The 25,672-nt window shown below is 36.2% G+C and overlaps 1 protein-coding gene across 1 annotated transcript in view; it reads left to right on the forward strand.

The window, feature by feature from the left end:
- GYS2 (glycogen synthase 2) overlaps positions 1 to 25,672 on the forward strand; it is a 66,181-nt gene that overhangs the window by 29,062 nt on the left and 11,447 nt on the right. The window contains exons 6-13 of the mRNA XM_072653542.1: positions 2,976 to 3,093; positions 4,118 to 4,238; positions 7,367 to 7,473; positions 11,969 to 12,028; positions 12,966 to 13,044; positions 16,943 to 17,056; positions 19,055 to 19,181; positions 24,332 to 24,427. Of these exons, the coding sequence (XP_072509643.1) occupies positions 2,976 to 3,093; positions 4,118 to 4,238; positions 7,367 to 7,473; positions 11,969 to 12,028; positions 12,966 to 13,044; positions 16,943 to 17,056; positions 19,055 to 19,181; positions 24,332 to 24,427 (822 nt within the window). The remainder of the gene's footprint in view (positions 1 to 2,975; positions 3,094 to 4,117; positions 4,239 to 7,366; positions 7,474 to 11,968; positions 12,029 to 12,965; positions 13,045 to 16,942; positions 17,057 to 19,054; positions 19,182 to 24,331; positions 24,428 to 25,672) is intronic.

Below are 25,672 nucleotides of genomic sequence, written 5' to 3' on the forward strand. Positions count from 1 at the left end.
TCTGGAAGAGAAAGTGAGGTTGACCACTTTGAGCAACTTTGCCTCAATTAAATTCAATTTACATACAAATTAAGACATCACCCATGATATCATTGGTCCTCTTTGAAACAAAGGATGAACATCAAACATTGCAGGATAGGCTATGGTCAATGAAGTGAGGGGAGAAGATTAGATGGGCCAAGATTAGGAAAGGTAGATTGGAATCTTTGCCATTCAATAGAGTCTAGGGATGTTGGAGTCAGACATCTCTCAGTAGTCTTACCTATAACACTCCCTTATCTCCCAGCAATTTGCAAGGAGGAGAAACATGAGGATGAAACTGCAAATGGCAGGTAGTCAGTCCCAAATCCCCAACTTTCTTGTGACCAAGCTAGATACTTTGGCACGGAGAGAATGAGAGAAGAAAATATGGGCTGCCCCTCCCACTCCACCATGAGAGGTTCTGGTGAAGCCTTTGCCTTCCTGTTTAGAGTAGGTGAGACTTTTCTCCTTCACCATGTGAAATTTGAACTAGGCAGGGAAAAATGACTGGAATACTTGAGGAACAATGGACTCCCAGGGTTTGATTGAAGTAAGGTCCTTTTCCCTTAGCTCTTCTCAAGAAAAATTGAAGTGGTTCTGGGGATAAGGACGTATATGTTGGGCCTGGAGCAGACACTGAGTATACTCAGTCATTTCTGGTGCCCTCTTTTCACCTCATCCCTAAATACCCAGTAGCATGAGACTATACATATGATAGAATTTCATGTACTATCATCTTAAGGAGGGATAGATATGTGTCAGGAATTGGATCTGCTTGTCAATATTGGTGGGCATATTGGGGAGAGGCAATTGGGTGAAAAGGTGTATTAGACCTTCACATATTCCAGATTTGCATCATTGACAAGTTGTGCGTGTGTTCCTCCTTCGTTGCTGAAGAAGACCATGCCATCAGAAAAACAATGACATGACTTGGCACTTGACTTTGTTTTGAGTGAGTGAGGGTTGAATTGACAAGTTACATGTGGCATAATCAGCACCTTTTTAGTGAGAATAATTTAAACTGGAAGATATTGGACTTTATGTCTCCTCTTTTCCATAACCTCAAACTCAGAAGCCATCTCTGTTTCACTTACTTCTCATTCAGCCCCTTGTAATATGGTTTCCAAGCTCACAACTGACTGAAAAGGCTAGCTCTTGGTTTTTAAGTCATTTCAGTGCTAAATCCAACAACTTTTTCTAAGTTCTCATTCTTGTTTATCTCTATGTAGCTTTTGACATGGTAAACACCCCTCCTCCTAAATTTTCTTGCCTCCCTCAGATTTCTTTGATAATGCTCTCTTCCGGTTCTTCTAGCTGTCTACTCCTCAGGCTCCTCTGATAGACTAGTTTCCATGTCCTATTCTCTTACCACACGGGATCCCAAGATTCTGTTCTGGGACCTCTCCTCTTTTTCTACTTTCTCTCAGTGATCTCATCAACTTCTATTGACTCTCAGAAGAACATATTCAGCCCTAATCTCTCTCCTGACTTCCAGTTCCTCATCATCAACTGCTTGTTTTATGTCTTGACTTGGATCCACCAAAGACATCTCAAAATCAACATGTCCAAAATAAAATTCTATCTTGTCCTACCTCTCATCTATTTCTCTAACCTTCCTAGCTCCTGTGGAGGGCACTTTCTGGTCACATATATTGTAATCCTAGCGCATTTTTGACTCTTCCATCTCCATAACTTGCCGTATCCAGTCAGTTGCCAAATCATTGTTACTGTTGTTTTTCTTCAGCCTCCTTAATTTCTTTCCCATCTGTCCCCTTCTTTACATGACCACTGCCTCACTTCAGTTCCTCATCACCTCTCACATGCTCTGCTGTAGTAATATTTTACCTGGACCTCCAGCATTCTGTTACTCTGCTCTCTAATTTCCTCCATGAATACATCTACCATAATGACCTTCCTCTAGTACAAGTGTGAGCACATCATTCCCCTGTTCTCTGACAGTGTCATTATCCTGCTTAAGAAACATCAATAGCCCTCTATTGCTTTACCTTGGCCCTTAAAGGTCTTCATAGTCTGGCTCCCACTAATCATCCAGGATTATTTCATATTACTCTTTTTCTTGCACTCTGTTTCAGCCTAAGGAGTCTATTTGCTGTTCCTTGGACTCTGCATTCCATGTCCCACCTGTTTGCCATTGTACATGCTAGAAATGCATGCCCTAAGGCTCTTCCTTAGAATCTTTAGTTTGTCTTTTTCAAGATTTGGTTGAAGCAAAGATTGGTGCCGTGGGAAATGTGCTGAATTCAGAATCATGTGAACCTGAGGCTTTTCTGCTTTATGAGAGATCACAGAATCTCAGAGACAGAAGGGGTCTTAAAGGTCATTTAAACCTGTCTGTACCTAACTAGAAATCTGTGTCTGTCAAGTAGTCTCTTTACTGATAACTCCACTGTTTGCTGAAGTAGCCCATTCCACTTGTTGACAGCTTGAATTGTTAGAATGGTTTTCTTTGTGTTGAATTGAAATCCAGTTCCTGGCAGCTTCCACTGCTCCTGGTTCTGCCCTCTTGGATCCACTACTACAAGACTAATACATCTCCATTTGATAATCCTTCATATATTTGAAGACAGTTAGCATGTTCTTGGTAAAGTCTTTCCTTCTCCAGGCCAAACATTTCCAGTTCCTTCACCTGAGCCCCTTTATACTATGAAACAGTTTTCTTGGCATTCTGATTACTGTTCTGTGGACATGCTTCAGTTTATCAATGGCCTCCCAAAGCTGCTACAGTAGCACTGAAAGCCAAACACAGGATTCTAGATGGAGTCTAACTCTGGTAGAATACAGCAGAACTTTCACCTCCCCTCTTTGGATACTATGCTTCTATTAATATGGTGTGAAATCATGTTGAGTTTTTAGGCTGCAACATCATACTATTGCCTCATAATGAGCTTAAAGTTCACTAAATCTCTGGCTCTGACCTCTTTCTGCCTTTCCAGATGTTGTTACTCCAAATGGCCTGAGCATTAAGAAATTTTCAGCTGTGCATGAGTTTCAAAATTTGCATGCTTTGAACAAGTCCAGGATCCAGGATTTTGTTCGTGGTCATTTTTATGGGTATGTACATGGGTGGCAGAATCAGAGGTCTTGATAGAGGAAGAGACCAAAAAATCATCAAGTCCAACCTTCTCACTTTACAGATGAGGAAATTGAGGCCCAGAGAGTGATATATCTATGTCTTACAGGTAGCAAATGCCAGAGCTAGGATTTGGACACATGTCTTCCACTTCCAAATCTAACACTTTTCCCATTGTACCAACATGCTTTCTCTAACTCAAATCAGCACATGAATTTTAATAGTTGTCCAGCATGCAAAAAATAGGATTATCATCATAGATGAAAAAGAATTCCATGTTTTCCCACTAATCTATTCCTTTCATCTACAGAGGATATATTTCATTTGGCCGAGAACCATAATTTCATGGCTATAGGGAAGGAGACTCCTTCTACTAATGTATATAGTCAATTGTTCTGCAACTTATAGTCTTAGAAAGTTGTCTAAGGAATTAAGATTAAATGACTGGACCAAACACAGATAGTCAGTATATATGGGAGGCAAGACTTGAAAGAAAGTCATCCTGACTCATCCACTGTGATATGCTACAATGTATTTATAGAAATCTGTCGTGAATCTTTTACTGCACTACTTGACACAAACTTCAATTCTGGATCCCCAAGACCCACCAAAAAAACTCCAGCATGAAAGGGTTCCCTTTTCTCTTTCTAACAATTGTAAAAAATAGACTTCTAGTGAATCTCCTTTAATGAACTCCATTGTAAAGGAGGGATTGTTTATCCTTCTCCCACAATGCCCTTTCTAATTATGGAAGAGTATTTATGGATGAAATAAAATTTACATTTAACTCAGAATTCAATCACCAACAAATCCCCTGGGGTTCATTTTGAGAGTGTCTGACTGGGCTCTTTGAACTTCAACATTAATAGTTCAGAAAAAATGTGCTTCCATTAAGGTGTCATATCTTTTTCAAAGATGTCAAAAACCTCAAATGACATTGTAAGAGGAATGGATACTGGTTAGATCATCCAAATGAACACATTTTATTATTTTGTTTCATTTCAGTCATCTTGATTTCGACCTTGACAAAACTTTATTCCTTTTCATTGCGGGGAGATATGAATTTTCAAACAAAGGAGCTGACATCTTCTTGGAAGCTTTATCCAGATTAAATTTCCTCTTACGGGTAAGAAAGTTTTGGGTTCTGAGATATGTCATAGTACTTGTGGACAGCACTATCTGTTTTTCTAAACAAGTGGAGAGCCTTTTAGCACTACCAAAAGAATTTTCATGAAAGCATAAAATTATTCACTTAAGAGGGTTCTACCTTAATTCTTCTTCTGTATTTCATGTTATTTATTAAGAAGGTCACACTAGCCACTTGAATGTTCACCTTCCATTGCCACAATACTTGCTTTTTCTTGAAAGATACTCTTCAAACTTACATTGAATCGTGTATCGGACAAGCATATCCTAAAGGAAGCCTGTCCCAATTCCCCTTAATTCTAGTGCTTTCCTTCATAATGTTGATTATTTTCTACTTATCCTGTATATCACTTCTTTGTAGTTTTTTGCATGTTGTCTTCCCCTTTAGTCTGTGAATGACTTGAGTTGGCTTTTCTTTGTATTACCATTGCTTAGCACAGAGCCAAGTATATAATTGCTGTTCAGTCATTTCAACTGTATCTGACTCTTCATTATCCTATTTGAGGTTTTCATAGCAAAGATTTTGGAGTGGTTTGCCATTTTCTTCTCCAGCTCATTTTACAGATCTGGAAACTGAGGCAAACACTGTTAAACCCTGGGTCACACAGCTTGTAAATGTTTGAAGCCAGATTTGAACACAAGAAGATGGGTCTTCCTGATTTCAGGCCAGGCATTCTATCCACTAAGCCATCCAGCTGCTTGCCTAGCTTATAGTCAGCCCTCTCTCATTTAAATCCAATTCATAGCATGTCATGGCATCACCTCCGTGATGTCACGGTCCTTTTCAAGAACAACAGACAAACAACAACACTTAATAAATGATTATTAGCCTTCTGACTGGCAACAACGATAGAAAGTTAAAACATAACAGAATCCTATATTTTTTGAATTGTTTCAAATATTGTTTCCTGTTTTTTTACACCAACTTTGCTTCTGAATGTATCTCTTTCCCTTCACCACCTGGAGAGCCACTCCATGACAAATCCAGTCTATCCTCATTGTCTAAAAACATACTCAGACCTCAACTCTTACAATATTTTCACTTGGCTGTCACACCCTCAAACTATCATTCTATATGTCTCCTCACTTTAAGTGCCAAATTCTTAGATCTGCCAAGTCTGGTGACCTTTTCTGAGTTTTTAGTTCTTGTTTTCTTAGTTTTTTCACTTCTAATGTCTATAGCTTTCATTATCACTTACCACATTACTTCCATCTGGGTACTCTCTGCATCCTTTTTTTCAAAATGATGAGGAAGCAAGTAGATGTTGAGATTAAAGATGTGAGTGAAGGAATGCCCAGTGGAACAAGGGGAGGATGTAATCAAGAACCAAGGAGGAGAAGATGGATAAAAGTATAAGAGAGATTTTAAAGTGTAGAGAGGGGAACATGACAGAACTCACAATAAAGAGTCTCCAATTTCTCAGTAAACTAGGGAGATAAATTACTGTGAGGAAAATAGGGGTAGGGTGGCATTGATGACTTAGGGAGAAAGAAGTATAGGAACAATCACTACAAAGGATGTAGTAAAGACTCAGTTGTGGAAAAAAATAAAAGGATTGCCTTTTATCATTCAGGGCTTAGCTGAGACTTTTTTCAAAGTGAATTTGTAGTGGACCTTATCAGTATGGTAATATGACATTTTTCTAGCAGTGTTCAGTAGTTCATAAGTTGAAACAGAGAAGATGGATGGCAAAGTAACCCAGGGCAGAGAATTTTCAGGGAAGGAATCATAGAAGGACAAGTGGAAAAGGGGGATTCAAGGGTAGGAGATGATTTGACTTCTTATGGAGAGCATCAGGACTATGAAGGGAGGAAAGTGATGTCAGACTAAGGATAATGGACTGAGAGAACAGAGAGGAGTTGGAAATCACAGTAGGGATAAACAGTAGATTTAGGAAGGAAGAGGCAGAGGGAGAAATGGAAGGACAGGAGATTATATTCAGAAAAGGGAATTCAAGATCATGAAAGTGGAATAGTTTGGGAAAATGTTGGTAAATTGTAAGATGTGTTCAACTATTGAGATGTAGGTCATGAGAATTGAGGAGGCTGATGAGATAATGTAGGTCTTGAGAGCTGAGGAAGACTAAGGTGATCAAGGAGATTTAAACTTAAATATTTAAATCCGCAAGTGTGAAGGTAAATTTGGGGGTATAAATGAAAACTGTAATCTAGCCATATGTGAACAAGGAGAGAAGCGTACCTGAAAGCTTATGGATGATTTTATGACAAGGAACTGAACAAGGTGATACAGATAGATGGAGCGAACTTCAAAGTGAGGTTGCTAAATGATAGTACCAGACATAGTATTGGGAAATTCTAGTGGAGAGGAAGAAATAATTTAATTCCTCCTTTAGTTTCAGTTTTTGGCACATAACAGGAAAAAAACAAACTTGCACCTGAGACTTCAATAAGGTATATTCTGGAGAAGGCTTTTTTTTTTTGTCAGCTCAGAAAGCAATAAAAAGCTAGAGTATAAGAGGAAGAGATGATGAAAAGTTTGTTAATGATAAGAAGTTGTTTTAAAAGGTACAATGAAAGGAGAAGGCAAAGAAGAATAGTTACCAGGGGAAAAAAGAGCTAAACTACATCAGTGAAAAGTGGGATGAGGGAAAAAATAACAGGAAAGGGTTTTTTAACCTTGAAAGAAAGTGACTGTGAATCTCTTTTCACAGTCATAATAGGGAATTCAAATTCACTGGAATAAGAGTATGAGGAAATGAGAGTTTGCTAACCAGAAGACCCGAGAAGCACCATTTGATAAGTAGAGAGTGGAAGGTTCAGCTAATGCAGAAGCTATGAAAATTGTGTAGTGAAGATGTCCTAATCCCTATTTTTTCCACTTCTAACTTTATAAAATTGTAAATTGAAAAGCTGCCTTTGAAGAAAAAATAATCACTAAGCTGGTCTATGAAAGGAAAACTCAGAAGGCTAAATAAAAAGGGCTTACATTTGGCTAAAAAATTAGACACTGTGGATTGTAAATGAGGATCTTTTCCATTGAACTGATTGAAATATAAATGCTGTTTTCTAGGGTTTAAAAATCAATTTATTATAATTTGCCTTTTATCTTCAACATTTGGCACTTCTTGTGGCTTTTTCTGTTGTCAGGTGCACAAAAGTGATGTCACAGTTGTGGTGTTTTTCATTATGCCTGCCAGGACAAATAATTTTAATGTGGAAACCTTGAAAGGACAAGCAGTGAGAAAGCAACTGTGGTAAACATTGTTCTTGTTAATGTTCTTGAGCTCTAAGCCTGAAAAGATTTTCTTTAAAAAATTACTTTCTACCACATATTCTTGAGCACTCTTTTCTTGGGTCAAGATTGTTAGGGAATGAATTCCATATAAGCCTTGCTCAGTTAGTGCATTATGCTGAGTTATGGCTATCTATGTGGCTGTGTTAATGTCCTACACTGGAATGGAGACTGTCTGGAGACATTTTGTGAGATATTTCTTTAAAAATTGATTAAATTATTTCTGGCAACATAGTAGAGTGAGAAGCACAACTCTTCAATATCCCCAACACAAATAGAGATAGAAATACTAATAAATAGATAGACAGGTAAATGGAACCACCAAAGGACTTCAAAAAAGAATAGTCTCTCAGAGAAAGAAAAAATAAAGAACAAGAAAATGAACAAGTAGAAAAATAAAACCTCCAATATTAAGTATCAAAGACTGAAAAATCCTGAAAAGTCTCTAGAAGGAAAAATAACAAATTACTTCAATAATGACCCAGAAAAAGAGATGGATCTAGTATAATACAATCAAATTGACTTTCTTAAAAAAAAAACCTGATGCTTTAAAAGAACAAAATAATTTTTAAAAGATCTGATAAATAAAAGCAAAGAAAAATCTCAATTTAGTAATGCATAAAAACTAGTATCTATAGGAACAGGCCAAGAAAAAATGATAATGAAAATCATCAATGTGAAAAAAGTGGTAGTAAATATGAATAAAAGCATGGAATTGATAAAAATAAAAATTTCATTTTGGGAGGCAAACACACCAAATGTGATGATAGGATATCTCAACTGGAAGAAAATTTTAAAAAACTTTACAAGCAAAGATGATAGGCTTAGAAAACAGAGTTCAAAGATCATTAGATCAAAAGAAAAATATGGTAGTAAAGAGCCTAACTACCATTTTCAAGAAATTGCATATGACTGTTTCTCAAAACTATTAAAGTTTAAATTCAGTCTATTGATGGATAAAATTCATCCTATGCCATAAGAGAAAAATCTCAAATTTGATTCTGCAGGTACAATGTTATTAAGGTAGTTTCACTGATTTAAAAAAAAAAAAGGATTTTGCAAATAGCTAAGAATGACTTGTCAAGGAGACCCATTTTTAGCTACAAAGACATATACCTAACATGGGAAAAGAAAAGAAAAATCTAGAATATGATTTAAGTCAAGGGAAACTAGTCTTCACCTGAGAATCTGCTAAACTAGGAATACTTTTGAAGATAAATATTTTCCCTAGTATTGCTAAGTGAAATCTTTGATATATAAATAGGTTGAGGGAAAAAAAATCTGGGTAATTCCTGTTCTTCCATCTTAGATCACCACTGGAAAACTTTGGAATATTTGTCCCTGGCTTCCTGGGACTCATTTCTGTCATTGGAGAGTAGCCAAACCTGTTCAATCCATAGTGCCAAAATTCTGTATATAAGCTGTCTGTTCAGTTTTGGCCCCAAAATCTACCATTCTCCATCTATTCACCCAATTAAGTGGGCTACAAGAGGGCAAAATACAATTCAATTTCACTTTCAAGTTGTGGACAGACACTTTAAAAAAATTAATGTAAAATAAAATGTTATTTAAAAATTAAACATTTACTATAAATCACTGAAAGGAAGGAAGAAAATAAGTGTTTATTAGGGGTCTACTATGTGCTAGGCACTGTGTTAAGCATTTTACAAATTATTATTTCATTTGATCTCACAACAACCCAGAAAATTATGTATTATGCAAGGAAACTGATTATTTGTATTAAAATTTACAATATATTAAATCATCTAAATATGCTTTAGATTAACATGGTTCTGTAATTGTACAACTACCTTCTCCCCATAATTTTGGAAGAAAACTCTTGGAACAAGTTAAGAGTCTCATTTATCTTTGTAGACTCTTAAGAGTGTCAGAACTGGAAGGGTCCTTCAAGATCACTGAGTCCAAGTTCCTAATTTTACCCACTACAAATATGTAGTAGAAAATCACTACCTCCCACACAAACTACTATAGTATCCACTTCATTAGTCCTCTTGCCTCCTTTATCTCCCCTTTCCAATCCATCCTCCACTCAATTGTCAATTGATATTCTAAAACAGAGACCTGATCTTATCACTTGGCTACTTAAATTCTTCAATGGCTTTAGAGCAATAAACTGTGCGGAAATACTCAGTCTGCCTTTAATTACCTCTATAATCTGTCTCTCCAATTCCTCCCACCCACTTTATTTCCAGTCTCATTCTTATCACTATTCTTAACAATTCTGTTCTAAAAGGTCAAACTGACCAGGTCCTAATTGTTTTCTATGCATGAGCTTCCATTTCCTGCTTCTGAGGCTTTCCAGAAGTGATCCTCTATGTCTGTAATATACTCATCCTTCCTTCTAGTTCAAGACTCCTTAATTTGCAGAATATACCAAAATATACCTCAATGCTACCTCCTTCGCTCTTTCCGAATCCCCAAAGCTGTACTCTTTCCCTCTTGAAATTACTTTTGATTACTTTGGATATATTTTGCATTTATTTGTTTACATATCCCATCCTTCCAATAGAATACAAGCTCCTTGAGGGCAGGGAATGTTTTGTTTCTATCATTGCATTCCCAATACCTAATACAGCGCATTGAACATAGCAGATATTTTAAACATATTGTGGTTTAAAATTTTTAATTGGTAGAGTTATGGTAACAACTGGCTGACTACTCTTTCTGGTGTTGAGAAATTGTCCAATTTTTTAGAAAGCAGAATAGAATTGCACAATAAATGTCACAAAAATGTGCATAGTCCTTTGACATAGAGATACTAATAGATTTTATCCCCAAGGAATTTATTGCCAGGAGGGAAGAAGACCCATCTACACAAAACTATTCTTAGTAGCACTATTTGTAATAACAAAAAGTAGATGTCCAGTGATTAGAGAATGCAAGGAGATGTCATTATGCTTTTAAGAAGCAACAAAATATGATAAATTCCTAAAAATGTGAGAAAACCTATATGAAGTGATGCCAAATAAAGTAAGTGAAACTGATGAGGTTCAGGGGTGAAGGGGACCCCAAAATGCCAACAGTCCAGGTCATGCTTGAATGAATTCGACTCAAACCTTCTTAAAGCCAAAGAAAACAAAATTTATTAAAGATTCACCAAATTGGGTTGCCTGTTAAGGAACCTAAGCGTTTGTGCTGCTTGTATTCACAAGTGGGCCAGATAGAATCCCAGCTAGACAGAGTCTGAGCTGGATTGCATCTGAGCGCCTTCATGGAGGCAAGGTGGGACTTAAATACAGAAAAGAGTATAGGAGGGATCTGGGGGGGGGGGGGGGGGGGTTGGTCTGGTAGTCCAGGGTGATGGGAGGAGGGGTTTAGGAAGGGTCTTGAGGAGAAGTCCAAGGAGGGTCAAAGGCTGGAAACAGCTGGAGGCTATCAGGAGATAGCAGACCATGAAGGGTTTGGGTGGGAAGCAGGTGAGTCAATCCAGAGATAACAGACAATGGTCACAGATTTGAGTATGAAAAGCCAGGTTCTGTGGAGAGATGCAAGGAGAGCTCAATTTGAGTATGAAAAGCCAGGTTAAGTGAGGAGATTCCAGGGGAGCTCAAGGAAGTTCCCAGAGTCTGAACCCCATCAAAACCAAAAGAACAATATGCAATCATCACAATTATGTAGTTAAAGACAACAAGAATAGCAATATATCCACATTAAATTCACAGCAAAAGCTAAAAAAGGAATCACAAAAAGATAGTATATGTGTTAGTGTGCAAAAATCAATATATATATATTTTTAATTGGTGTTAAGAATCACTAACTAAAGGAACTATACAAACTATAATCATTTACAATCTATTTTTTAATTTCACTTATTCATTTTCTGTCCTTATTTTAATAGTATATTTATGTAGGTGTATATATACATATACATACATATATATGCATGTATTTAAATCCTGTACTGGTTGATGGAAGTTAAAATTGAAGTTTTATATAAACCATAGGCTAGATTCTCAAAAGTTTGTGATAGTTTAGATGTGGTACTATCAGAAAGCTAGAGATTAGATCGGAATGCAAATAAGAAGAAGAAGAATGAGGAAGCATCACTGCAGAAAACAGGTAGAGTTAGTCTTAACTCTCAGTTGTCAGTACAAATTCTTTTCCTTTTCACTTAAAAATTTTTATTTTTATAATTTCCCCCAAGCATTTGTTTTTCTTCCTTTGGACTTCCTGGATTCACATACTTCACTCTCTATAAATTTGTAGAGGTCTTCCTACATTCTTCTGAAACTGTCCATTTCATCCTTTCTTATAGCATGATAATATTTCATTTCTTTTATGCACAGTAACTTAATTAGCTATTTGTCAGTAGATAGGCTGTCAGTATATTTTCAAAGGAAGTAAAATAATGACTTTTCCCCCATGGCATTCAAAGTTTTAAATAAGAAAAACTGTTAACACCAAAAATTAATTCTGAAATATTTCATCTTAAACAGGGACACCGCAAATTCAGTGAAAGAAAAGTTTGGAAAGAAGCTCTATGATGCACTCCTAAGGTAGGTACTCTGAAGACATTATTTCAAACATTTAGACTTAAAAACAATTTCTATTCAGAATATATATTATAGCATAAGTGCTTATGTACATCATGTACAAAGACTTTTCTAAACATGTGCTAGGTCAGGTGACCAGGATGCCATATATCCCATAATTTCATACAAACAGAGTAAATTTTCTTGTGATGCCTAGAAGTGAGAATGACATTTAAATATGCTGTCAATTTTTTTTAAAAATTCATTTCTTCAAATTTAATTCCAAATTCTTTCTTTTCTTTCTCTTTCTCTTTCCTTCTTCCTTTCTTTGTCTCTCTTTGTCTTTCTGTCTTTCTCTGTCTCTGTCTCTCTGTCTCTCTCACAAACACACACACACACACACACACACACACACACACACCCCAATGTGTTGAGAAGTCAAGCAATATGAAACCCATTATACATGTGAAGCCATTATGCAATCAAATTCTAAGTCATCTTTGGCTTTGTTAAGGTTTTCACATGGTAGACTGAGTTGTAATCTGAGGTCTTTGTAAATAACAATGTGGAGAAGCTTTTTTTTTAGTTAACTTGTGGTAATGGTGGTGTTCTGAATGGATGTTGGTGGATAGAAGGTGGACTAGATCATTAGTTATTATCAGTCCAACTTATATTGAGGATCTCCATAGAAAACTCTGTATGCTGCAGATAGAACTTCAGTAAATATTACTCTAGTGGAGCATGTGAAATATAATCACTGAATTCCATTCAAGGGTGAAATTAACTTCTTTGCAAGTTTATTTTAAATGTCTCATATAAATAGCCAAATGGATTAGAATTTTCTGTGGATGGGAACCAGTTTCGTTGAAAGGGAATTCCTTCACATCTTTCACAAACTTTGAATCTTTATTAGGAATTGCTTTAAATTGAATTTGCTGTTTTCTGTATATTTCCTCTACAGAGGAGAAATTCCTGATTTGAATAAGATCCTGGATCGAGATGATGTAACAATTATGAAAAGAGCCATCTTTTCTACTCAGGTAAAAAAGAAAAAAGTTATCTGTGTTTTAATTCAGAAATTTGAACCAGAATGAAAACAAGTATTTTAAAATCCAATTGTATGCGCACACACACACACACACACACACACACACACACACACACATTATATCCATATCCATATGTTAGGGGCACTGACCGCCACACCATCCGGGATGCCACACTGACTGACATCAGGTAAACTGAGTCTGGTGCAGGGAAGGGTGAGCAAGATGGCATTGGAAGGGATGGCCCCACCCCTGGTTTGTGTTTGTTACTATAGTTCCAGCTTGTGTTCATTACTATAGTTTCAGGTTTGTTTGTGTGTGTTACCATGGTTCACTGGGCTAGCTGTCAGAAACTATATAATCAGAGTGCTTGCTTGAATAAATTGGAGTTGCTTCATGACCCGCTCTCCCGCCTCATTCTTTTACTTGTGAGCTCCACAGGAGGACAAGCAGCCTGCTGGTCAGGCATAAGACTTGTTCCTCTCGGTGTGCTATGCCGATACCATAGCATCTATACATATGATCTCCTAAAGAGAGAAAGGCAGCTGTAACATATTCACCTAAAATATGCTTTTTCTGTAGTGATGCATATCTTTTCAGTGAACCTTTTCCCCTTGTAAATGTATAAGGATATATATATGTATACACACACACACACACACACACACACACACACACACACACACATATTTGTGAAGTTCTATAGAAAAATATCTGTGTGCCAAACTGTAGTATGGCCAGCTACTGTGGCAGAGGGGAGGATGGTGGTGGTGGGATTAATTGTGGAAGAGGTGGATAATGATAGAACACAGTATCAAGCAATGTGATGAAGATAGCCAGTGATAAAAAATACCAAAATACAGCACAACTCAAAGTAATCCAATTCCCCTTTTGAGAAAAGACTATCGGGACATTTTTAGATTTCAAATAAATCTCAAAGAGATAGAGAAAATCACAACAGATGATAAGCTTTTAACATCACTACTGCAGCTGCAAACCGAAGAACAATTCTCGTGTGTGTTCACCTATTTGTCTTTTCAGTTAAATACAGGGACAAAGATTGTAATCACTGCCTATGATGACAAACTGGGAAATTGTGTAATGGAGGATTGGCCAATGAAGGCCTACTCCTTAGAATATGCTTTGTATAATCCTTTGTATAAACAGGATAGACAGTCCCCTTATTACATAAATGTGGTAACATGTAGGTAGTATCTCATTGCCACATTCAGATTCCTAGAACCTGTTAAGATTCATCATTTATCCACCCATTGCCCATTAGACCTTACTTTTTTCCTCTGAAACTCTATGACCAGCCAGGATTAATCATTTAATATCATAGCAATTTACATTGATTTGAAAGATCTATAACAAAAGATGAAAATCAAGCAATAAATTTTCCTACTATTCATTTCCCAAACTTCTAGGGTATTAGAGATAATTTTAAGTCTCAGTTCTGCTTCCTACACCAATTTATAGAATAGGAAAAACAAATTCTTGAGACTACCACTCTCTTGAGACTCCTAGGGCTGATGCATGATAACACCAAAGAAATCTATAGGAGGGTAAGGGGAGCTGGTAACTTACTTGGTTATTGAATCAAGGAGCTTTGGGGTATAAAAGGTGATGCCTCTTAGGAAGAGATTTACAAATAATTCAAGTCTTACAACTATGATGATGCCAATAACAGTTCTTCCAGGTGGATTCCCAACATCTACCATCTCAAGAAAAGGCAATTTGCCAATGCTACTCTTGAAAATGTAGGGAGTCATGGTGGTGAATTGTGTATGTTATTCGTTGAATGCTGTCCACATCCTACTTACGCAGTGTATACACATCAGTTCCTCATCCTGAGTTTCTTTCTCAGGTGATTCCTCTATTTTTTTAGGCATTACAGACTGACCAAAGTTGAATGTCTTTGGATCTGTCCTTGATTAGTGGAAATGGAGGATTTTGTGCTTCTTTAACGCTTTCCAACCCACTGACCATTTTCTTCCTTTCCAGAAGTAGCAAGGTGCCACATTTGTAGAATGCTGGGCCTGGAGCCAGGAAGACTTAAGTTCAAATTTTACTTCATGTACTTATTGGTTGTGTGACCCTGAGCAAGTCACTTAACTTCTACCTACCACAATTTCCTCATCTATAAAATGGAAACAATAATCGCTCAATCTCCTAGGGTTGATATTGAGGATTAAATGAGATAATATTTACAGAACTTTTAGCACAGTGCCTGGCATGTAGTAGATAGGGTCTTAATAAATTCATATTTCCTTCACTTCTTCTCTCCTTCCTTCCTTCCTTTCCACCTCCCTCCCCTTTTTCTTCCTTCCTCCCTCCCTTCCTCTCTTAATTTCTTCCTCCCTTGTTTCCGGTTCCTGGAAGCCCAGAAGCATGGACTATCAAGTGTATCTAGGTATTGGGCTTCAGCTTACTGCTTGCAATACCTAGCAATGCCTAGAATAGGTTGACTGGTTCCAATACACACTAACATTCCAAGGATGTTTGTTGGGTCTATACAAAACCTCACCACTGAACATATAGATTTTTAAATTTAGTTTTCTTTTTTATTAGGAACTTAACAATTACCAACAAAAACAAACATTCTAATATACAAAGAAGAGAAAAGAAGATTGTGTAAGAAATCATGAATCTACTATGTACAGATTATTTTTTAAAAGTTTATGACCCCAGTTCTGTAGATACAGCACACCCATAGTTATCATTCAAAATGCAATGGCTCAACATTGTTACTTCCTCAAAAGCACCAGAACAAATTTCAAGGGTCGTTTGACACTACAATGATCACAGTGAAACTGTGGCCTGGTCGACATCAGTTTTAGTGGAGGGGAATTCTTTTGATTGTCTATTGGGGGGTGATGATGGAGGAGAGTCTGAGTCTTTAATTGTTCAAGCAAAGAGCCTGTTTGACTAAATATTCAAAAGTTTCACTGAAGAAAGAAAAGCCACAAAATTCTATCTGCCTGTCTATATATCTATCCATCCATATCTCCTGTAATGGGCTTCCCATAATGCAGCATCCCATGGCCACATTCCAGTTTCTACAACCTGATGGGATTCACCACCTATTCAACCACTGCTCACAACCAGCTTTTCTATCCACCTAGGCTTTTAAACTAGGAAAACAGGAAAAACAGAGCCCACTCTCTTGGCACTTAGTGTCACTATCTCAGCATAAGGAAACAAGCTGGGAAAGAACAAAGGACTATTAGCAGCTTGACCCCTGGCTGAACACAGATGCCCTAGGACCTAGAAGGCTTGTCTCAAAGCACTGGATTGGGGGTTTTGGAAAGGAACTGTAACTAAGAAACCTTGTGCAGCTCTTGCATCCCATCATGGAAAATGGAAAGCCTGATGATGCCAAATGTCCTCTACAGTAGGCTACTGGCTCCCTGGCCATTTTCCTTTCTCTCTGAGCACGTTGGTTGAAATCTTCACTCCTCTCATTTATTTCATAAACCTTCATGCCCAGAAGCATGTCAAATGTTCCTTTCCAATGGAATCTGCTATGCTCCCTGTAGACTTGTTTGGAACGTAGATCCCAAGGAGAACATGGCACCTCTGTATGTACAAGAGCAGGACATGAAGGATAGTATAAGTGTGGTATAAGTCTGGACTTTAATCAAAAAGCCTGGGTTCAAGTTCCCATTATGAAACTTAACTATGTGACTGATCAAATTCCTTCACTGCGACTTCAAAATGCTCATTTGTACAATGGAGAGAATACATACACAAACTTCTTGGTTATGAGGAACGCACTTTGTAAACCATGGCATGCTAATAAAAGGATCCTGTTATTATAATGAAGAAATGCTGCTGATTACAATCACACATAGATTATCTCTAAAATTTTTTCTTCTTCTCAAACCTCTAGCGACAAAGCTTACCTCCAGTGACGACTCACAACATGATCGATGATTCCACTGATCCCATCCTTAGTACCATCCGGAGGATTGGACTTTTCAATAGTCGAACAGACAGAGTCAAGGTAGAGCTAATTGTTCTGATTTGTGTTTTGGAAAATTAAATTCCCACCTACAGAGCTTTACTATAGGACATAGATGAGAAGCTCAGGTTATAAGAGGATAATAATCTCATTTTACCAAAATGTTTGAAGAAGGGGGTGTTTGGATTAAAATGAATTCAAAATTTTCACTTATTAAAAGCTTTATTTAATTTCTGGCCAAAATGTACTGGTCTGTTTTTCATGAAGTATTAGAATATAATAAATATTATTAACTCTTCTATTGTAGAACTTAAAATGTTTTAAAGAACAGAATTTTAAAAAGTACTCATTGTATGAAAAAGTTAAACATGGGAGATTGCATTGAATCTGGACAAACGTTCTGGCACATCCTCTAAAGATTGTTTTAACAAGTAAATTCTTACAACATCCTTTATTGTCACGTATTTATTTATTTTTTACTTTTTGGTCTGGGGCACATGATTTCATTTGCAAACAAAACTACTAGACTAGACATCGAGACACCCAGATTCATGTCCCAGCTCGGCCACTAACTAGGTACATGACTTTAGGCAAGTCATTTAATCTCTTTGGAGCTCAGTTTCCCAATATTAAAAATTAAGGTAGAGTGATAAGTGTTTTCTCTTTAATTCTAGGATCTATCTCTGAAAGACTTAACATATTATCACTTTTTTTTTCTATTTGTGCTGTCCTTTTGTTTTGCTGAAAGACCTGGACTGACTTTGTATGTGGATGGTTCTAATTTTCCCATACTCTTAGAGGGAATATGGGCTTTCCCCAACTAGATTTTCATTGGTAGGTTTGTTTTTTCCAATTAACAAGCATTTATTAATCACCTTCAATGTACCAGGAACTATGCTAGCCACTAGAAACACAGAGACAAAGATGAAACAGTTAACTAGTCTCAAGGACCTTACATTTTATCAGGAGAGACAATTTCACTTGACAATTTTACTGAATTTCTACTGGGTTTTACTCACAGTGTCATGCCAAAAAACTGATAACTCTACAATAGTCAGTTAGGCAATAAGCATTGATTAAGCACCTCCTATACACCAGGCACAGTGCTAAATGCTGGGGACACAAAAAAAAGGCAAAAATAGTGTTTGCTCTCAAGGATGTCACAGTTTAACGGGAGAAACAACATGCAAATTATATGCAAACAAGCTCTCTATGTACAGGAAAAGTTGGAAATAATAGTAGGAAGGCATATGGTTTGTTAATTTGGAACCCAGCATAATGCCATAAACCTAATAGATGTTTAACGCCTACTGAATTAAATAAATAAATGACAAATAAATAAATTAAAATTAAAATTAAATAAAATTCACAAATAGCCCTATCTGAGCCTTACATAAAAGGTTTCTGTTAGTTTTTACTCTACGTCCATCAGTTTGCACTGATAATAATCTAGACCCCTATTGGGAGCAATTTCCAATTAATTTAAACTTTTTACACCTTCTATAAAAATGAAAAGATAATCTATAATAAGCTTTTGATAAGACATTACTATGTTCTAGGCACTGTTTGGTGCTGGAGATATAAAGTGAAAATAAAATAACCCTTGCCCTCAAGAAGCTTATGTTCTAGCAAGGGAGAGGACAAGTATGTATAATGTGAATATATACAAAATATATACAATATGAATACAAAACTAAACAAGTTAGGATTATATAGAGGATTATATAAAAGGTGACCCTTAAACTGAGTCTTAAAGAAAACAAGGATTCTAAGAGGCCCAAGTGAGGAAGGAGTGTATTGCAAATAGAATGCCACATGTGAGGAACAGCTAGAAGGCCAGATTGGCTGAAAGACTGAAGACAAGAAAGGAAATAGTAAATTGCAAGGCTGGAAAGATTGTTATCTTAAAGATGCTCTAAAAACTTCTAAAAGTCAATGAGAGAATTTTAGATACTGTATTTGATCAGAAAGGCAGTAAAATACCTTTATGCTTTAATTCCCTCCTTTCCTTTTTTTCTCATGTGAGTTTTGCTTAACTAGGTGATTTTACATCCAGAATTCCTTTCCTCAACCAGTCCATTATTACCTATGGATTATGAAGAATTTGTCAGAGGCTGTCATCTTGGAGTATTTCCATCATACTATGAACCCTGGGGTTATACTCCAGGTTAGTATTATGTATGAAGATTTGTATGTGTGGGTAAGTGTGGGTATGCGTGCATGCATGTAGGTGTGTGTTGAGAGCACATTGTCAGATGGTTTAGGTGGCAGCTGAGTTTCCTTAACTGCTTTTTTTCTTTTGGTCTTACCTACTTTAAACATCTCTTTTGCAAGAGATGGCTTACTAGTTAGGATAGATGAGTGGAATATATTCAAAAATTAAGATCATAAAAAAACAAAAGGTAGCAATAAAAGAAGATTTTTTAAAATATTAGTCAATTAGCAATTAGTCAATTGCTTTCATCATACCCAGGATGCCTGCTAGCACAGTTTCTTAGATCTGCTTTACTAGGAAAAATAGCTGTTTAAGAGGTCAACAATTTTTTTTAATTACATTCACTAGTTCAGGGGTCAGCACCTTAAACTTCAGAGAAAATATAAGCAGAGAAATAAAGGCCAACAGACAGGTCTCTACTGCCTGAATCAAAGCAATATTGCTATACACTTTACATATATACCTGGATCAAGAGAGTCTTTACATCTGAGCAATTAGGGAGCTCTGAACACATGGCCTCAAGACTCAGAGTCTTGATCAGGGAATCACAAGGTCCTTCTCACAAGCAAGCCTCCAAAGCAAAATATCAACGGAAGCTTCCCTTTATGGGCTCCATATGAGGCCTATTAATGGGTTGGGAGGATCTTAAATTCCATTAAGATTGCACACGATTTTCTAGAATTGCTTTAATTTCTTTTTAATTGTATTGGATTTATAGTCCGTTTTCAGTTGGATTGTGCGTTTAAGAAAGAGAATAGGATTGACCTGGAATTGAGGGCAGAGGGAAAAAGATAGATCTGTCCCAGAGGTAAGGACCAGAGCAAAATATGAATTGATACAGAAGTATGTGAATATATTTCTAAAGGGGTGTGTGTGTGTGTGTGTGTGTGTTTATGGAAGCTGGGAATTTCTACCGGGGAGTATGTATTCATCTTCAGTATCCTGTTTGTAATATACATGTATTAGATTAGGCAATACAGTTATCCCTTCCACATCACAGCTTTCCCCATCATGGTTTACAATATATAGTGGGTTGGCATTAGAAATTAAATGAGATTTTTTGGGGAGTTTTGACGAAGTTGCAGATGATATGTGAAGGTAAGCAGACTATAGAGAAAAAGTTTAAAAACTCAGAAATGCATAAAATATATGTATAGTATTATATAATATCAACATATTTTATCTTTTAATATCATCATAATTCAGACTTCTTCTCTGGTACAAAGGGAGGGACAAAAAATTTTATGTGGATTTTCCAGATTTCAGGACGCCATTTCCCTACACCCTGAATTGTGGAAGGGATAATTGTATTTACTATTTTATGCATTTCTATTCTCATCCATTACTATGAACAACAGGACATTGACTAAATAATAGTAGTAACTCATATTTGGATAGTGCTTTCAGATTAAGAATATTTTACATCTATTACCTTTTAAGCCTCACAACAACCTCCAAAATTTCTTTAATTATTCCCTTTAAGATGAGGAAATAGGCAGAGAAGTACAGGGTCAAACTGCTATTAACTGTCTGAGGCAGGATATGAAACTAGGAATTCCTTACTCTACGTGCAATTGGCTTATCTATTGTTATACCTAGCTTCCTTTATATTAGGAGGTCTTAGCTTATTTTGTGGATCATGGACCCCTTTTGTAGTCTAGAGAAGCCTATGGACCCTTTTTCAAAATAATGCCTTTAAAAACAAAGTAAAACACATAGGATTACCAAGGAAACCAATTATATTGAAATACAGCTCAAAATGTTTTTTTTTTAAAGTTTATGTATGGACCACAGGTTAAGAACCCCTTTTTCTGCGTGCATCCATATGCACACATCCTTTTCAACCTTCCAGTATTCTCATCAGAAAAAAAATGACAGGGATAAAAAAATAGTAAACAATTGTTTACTAAAATAGCTTCCATAGTATATACTTTTAAGTGTAACATAACAACACAATACAACAGTATATCGTGCAACTATCCAGGAATTCTTCTTTTTCATGGCTTCAATGCCATTAGCTCACTAGTTTCTCATGAATACAGTAGCGCTGTTACTTTTATCATCAAGATGATCAGTTTTTAGGTCGATTGATGATACCTAATTAAAAAACAAAAAAATTACTTTCATATCTAAAGCAAAGGAAATATTGACTTTTTTGTCTGATAGTTAACCAGAAATGTACCTCTTTACTTGTTTAGAAATAATTTTATTTATTATTTTAAAGGAAGAAGTCTCAGAGAAAATAATTAGTTTTAAAATCAATGGCAAAACAACTGTTGTATCTTTGTGACACAATAATCCTTGTGATAATTCTAGACCCAGCTAAGGCAAATTAGGGGAGCTAGATGGTACAATGGATAAAGCGCCAGGTCTGGAGTCAGGAAGACTCATCTTTCTGAATTTAAGTCTGGCTTCCCAACACTTATTATCTGTGTGACCCTGAGCAAGTCACTTGACCCTGTTTGCCCCAGTTTCCTCATCTATAAAATGAGCTGGAGAAGGAAATGGCAAACCAAACATGACCATGGTGAAAATTTATTTAATAGGAATGTATGTGTAGAAAATATATAAAATTGTATTCCATCTCAGGGAGGGAGGGGGAGGGAGGAAATGGTAGTGGTATGGTAGTGATTGCAGAACACTGAAAATTAAAAAAAAAAAAAAAAGGTAAACCACTCTAGTACCTTTGTTGAGAAAAGTCCAATGGAGAATCAGACATGACTGAAATGATTCAACAGCAGAAAGAGCCAGAAAAAAGAAAGGCAGAGGTTGGAGGACTGTGGATCGTAGGTTTGACTACAACAAGGAAGAACTTTAAAAATCTTCAGAAACTCAGTTGTAGTAAAAAGTGAATACTAGTGTCCAAAGAAGTATAACATACAAAGGGAAAGACCTTTCTGGATTTTTGCAACAGAAAGAGTAAACTATTGGCCCATATAAATGGACACAGAACATCATCTCCTTGTTCAGGTCTCTTCTGAGAAGCAAGTTAATCAGTGTTTAAAAAAACAACAACAAAGAACTCTAGGTTCTTGAGGGGGAAATGAGGAGAGAAGAGAGGAAAGAGGATTACTGATACGTAGGACATGGTAGCCTATTTAGTCGACTTTCTGTTCCCTAAAAGAAGTCAGAGTGCATGTCACATCAATTAGTTAGTTTAGGTTCAATGAGTTCAGTTTCATTTTTGAATAGTTAGTATTGGCCATGGAGTCACTTATTATTGAATACTACACATAAATCTCTTAAAGCAGGTTTTAATACCTTAATTCCTTCTTAATTTATGTTAACATATTCTGCTTTTTCATTATCATACTATCCCTAATATTTCTTGAGATTAACCATTGAATATGAAGGAAAAATGTAATTGACTAAAAGCTATCCTTTAAATAATATATTCTAATGGTCTGAGCATATGAATGCGCACATATATTGATACTAATTTTATTATCATTTATTTTGCATGTATAGACTATCTTAGCTCTGTTCTGTGTTATGCTTAGGAATATAATAAAAACAATAGCCTGATTTTAATGAATGTATCATCTGATATTTTTGTAGACCATGCAGACTGAAACTATATCTAGATGAGTGTGTATGTATATGTGTATATATTTATATATGTATGCATATGGACATTTATACATACATATGCACTCATGCTGAGAGACAAAGTAAAGGTCTATCTAAATGTTTTGAGTCGGGAGGTAATAGGAAGGCTAATCTTCCTCTCTCACCTAATTCTAGACCCCAAATTAAACAGTATGCTGTCATTTTTCTTCTGACTAATTCCTGGAGTTTTACAATCTGCTTCTAATATAAATAATCAATAAATAGTATTGAATTGCATTGATCACACTTTTTCTGTTTTATGCAGCAGCTACATGTTTCAAAATCCCTCCTGTATTGATAACTGTGCTGTGTAATCTCTCCTAGCAAAGTCAGAAACATTAATTAACTAATCTTAGTATCTAAAGCTCAAACAAATCCTCTCTTTTTTTTTTTTTGATCTGAAGGAAAGTATACATTTTCTCAAAAACCCAAGACCCTAAGAAATTTAATTGTGTTGTAAGCCAAGGAACCATTATGGCCCCTGCACTAGTTGAAGTGTACATTTTCTATGAGCCTATTTTTTAAGACTGCAAAACATACCCACAACTAGTAAAAAAATAATTTTGTTCAATGACTGTTTTGTTGTTGTGGCAGTCCTAGCCAATGCTCTGTGAACCCATTTTGAGGTTTTCTTGGCAAAGATACTGGAGTGGTTTGCATTTCCTTCTCTAGCTCATTTTACAGATGAGGAACTTCTACGAAGAGGGTTAAGTGACTTGCCCAGGGTCATACAGCTAATAAATGTCAGTGGTCAAATCTGACCTCAGGTCCTCTTGACTCTGGGGCTGGCTATTTATGCTGTACCACCTAACTGCCTTAATTTTGTTTTGCTGTCACACAAACAAATGGAGATCTGTTTCAGAGATAGTATATAAATTACATTATGCTGTGCTGGTTTTCTATCTAAGTGTAATTAACCAAAATTAAAGAAAAAATTAATCTTATATTTTACCAAACTTAACAGATTCACTTTATTCTTTATACAATTATACTATTTATTCTGGGCTCCACTGACACTCCTATTTACCAAAGAAACTTCTATGATTGTAAAGATGAAAATGGCTGGATATTTGGGTTAAAACTTTGATTTCTAATAAAATACAAATTTTATTTTTCAGAGATAGGGTAACACTTTAAGTATTACGAATATTTTATAGTTTAAATGAAAAAAATTATTAACCATTTTTTCTGGCTTTGATTGGGAGAAAAGGGAAAGAACTGATGTCCACTGGTGCCTGTGGAGTGGGAGGAGTGGCAAGGGACAGAAACTGGGAATGTTAAAGATATACTTTGCCTATTTCACAAATTTAGGACCAGGTATTCATACAGTGTGAGTAAGCAAAAGTATTCTAAGTGAAGGAAAATGTCAACTACCTTTCCTACCTGGGCTAGAAATTTTTTGGCACTAGATAGATGGAAACTATGGCCTATTTATTCCACAAGATAATTCTGTTCTAAGTATAAGTAAAATCTTTCTCCCTGCCTATTGACAGCTGAATGCACAGTGATGGGCATTCCTAGTGTGACAACAAACCTCTCTGGCTTTGGCTGCTTCATGCAAGAACACATAACTGACCCAGCTGCTTATGGTAAGATTTTTATCATTTAATTAAACCTAGAACAAGATGGATTAAATATATGGACACACATACTTATATGTGATGAGATCACTATCTCTATCTATCGACTGATCAATCAATGTCTTTCCATCCATTTATCCATATGTTCATATCTATCATTTATCTCTGCATCTTTCCCTATCATCTCTCTCAATCTCTGTCTCTGTCTCTTTCTCTTTGCGTCTTTGTCTGTCTCTGTCTCTCTGTCTGTCTCTGTCTCCACATATGCACATATGCAGTCTATAAATTTGGTCTGTTTTTTGTCTTATATCTGATACTATAGAATTAACAATATTTATATTCTTGGTTTTAAATAAAAGATTCAAATCTGTGGCTGTAGATAAAGACAAGGTTTTAAACCTTAATGATATGTCCCGATACCCCAAACAGGTCATTAAAACCAAGATAGGCAGAGCAAAGTAGTAGAAAGATGATGGAATTTGGAGTCCAAGGATGAGGGTTGGAATCTTGGTGCTGCCACTTACTTCTGTAAGCTTTAGGAAAACATTGAGCCTTTCTGGGACTTAGTCTTCTCCGTAAAACGAAAAGGACTAGGTCATCTCCGAGGTACCTTCCAGCTCTAAATCCTATGGCCCGTCCGTTCATGGCTCAGTTCCTTTGTTTTCAGTATATCTCTTTTGCCCTCTAATGCCCAGTATAAGTATTACAATAGCCGAAGTGTAGGGGTGAGTAATCGGATAAGCATGTATTACGTACCTAAAGAAATAACTGAATTTATCCATGACTTGACCTTTAAATAGATTTCTCATGAGGCTCTTCTTGTTTCTTTTTCCCCAGGAAGGAGGCTCTAAGGCGGAAGCTCCTAACCTTTTGTGTATCATGCATACACATGCTTAGAATAATGTTTTTAAACGTATAAAATAAAATACATTAAATTGCCAAGGAAATCATTTATATTGAAATATGAATCAAAACGTTTTTAAAAACAGCTTCACAGATCCCAAATTAAGAACTCCTGCCATAAAGAATAAATGACCTAAACAAGAGCAGTTTGCCTTCTTGTTAGTTCACATTAAAAGGGGTTACAAATACAACCCTGTTATAGTCACTTATGTGTTATTTAAGTGTGTTCACTCAGTAAGCAGGCACACCACTAACGGTGGAATAGACCTTTATGACAACTGTATGATTATACAGGTTTGGTTACACGTTTGTCTTAACATCAAAAGATGTTGTGAAATGAGGTGCAAGAAT

The sequence above is a fragment of the Notamacropus eugenii genome, chromosome 3, assembly GCF_028372415.1.
Source record: "Notamacropus eugenii isolate mMacEug1 chromosome 3, mMacEug1.pri_v2, whole genome shotgun sequence".
Lineage (NCBI taxonomy): Eukaryota > Metazoa > Chordata > Mammalia > Diprotodontia > Macropodidae > Notamacropus > Notamacropus eugenii.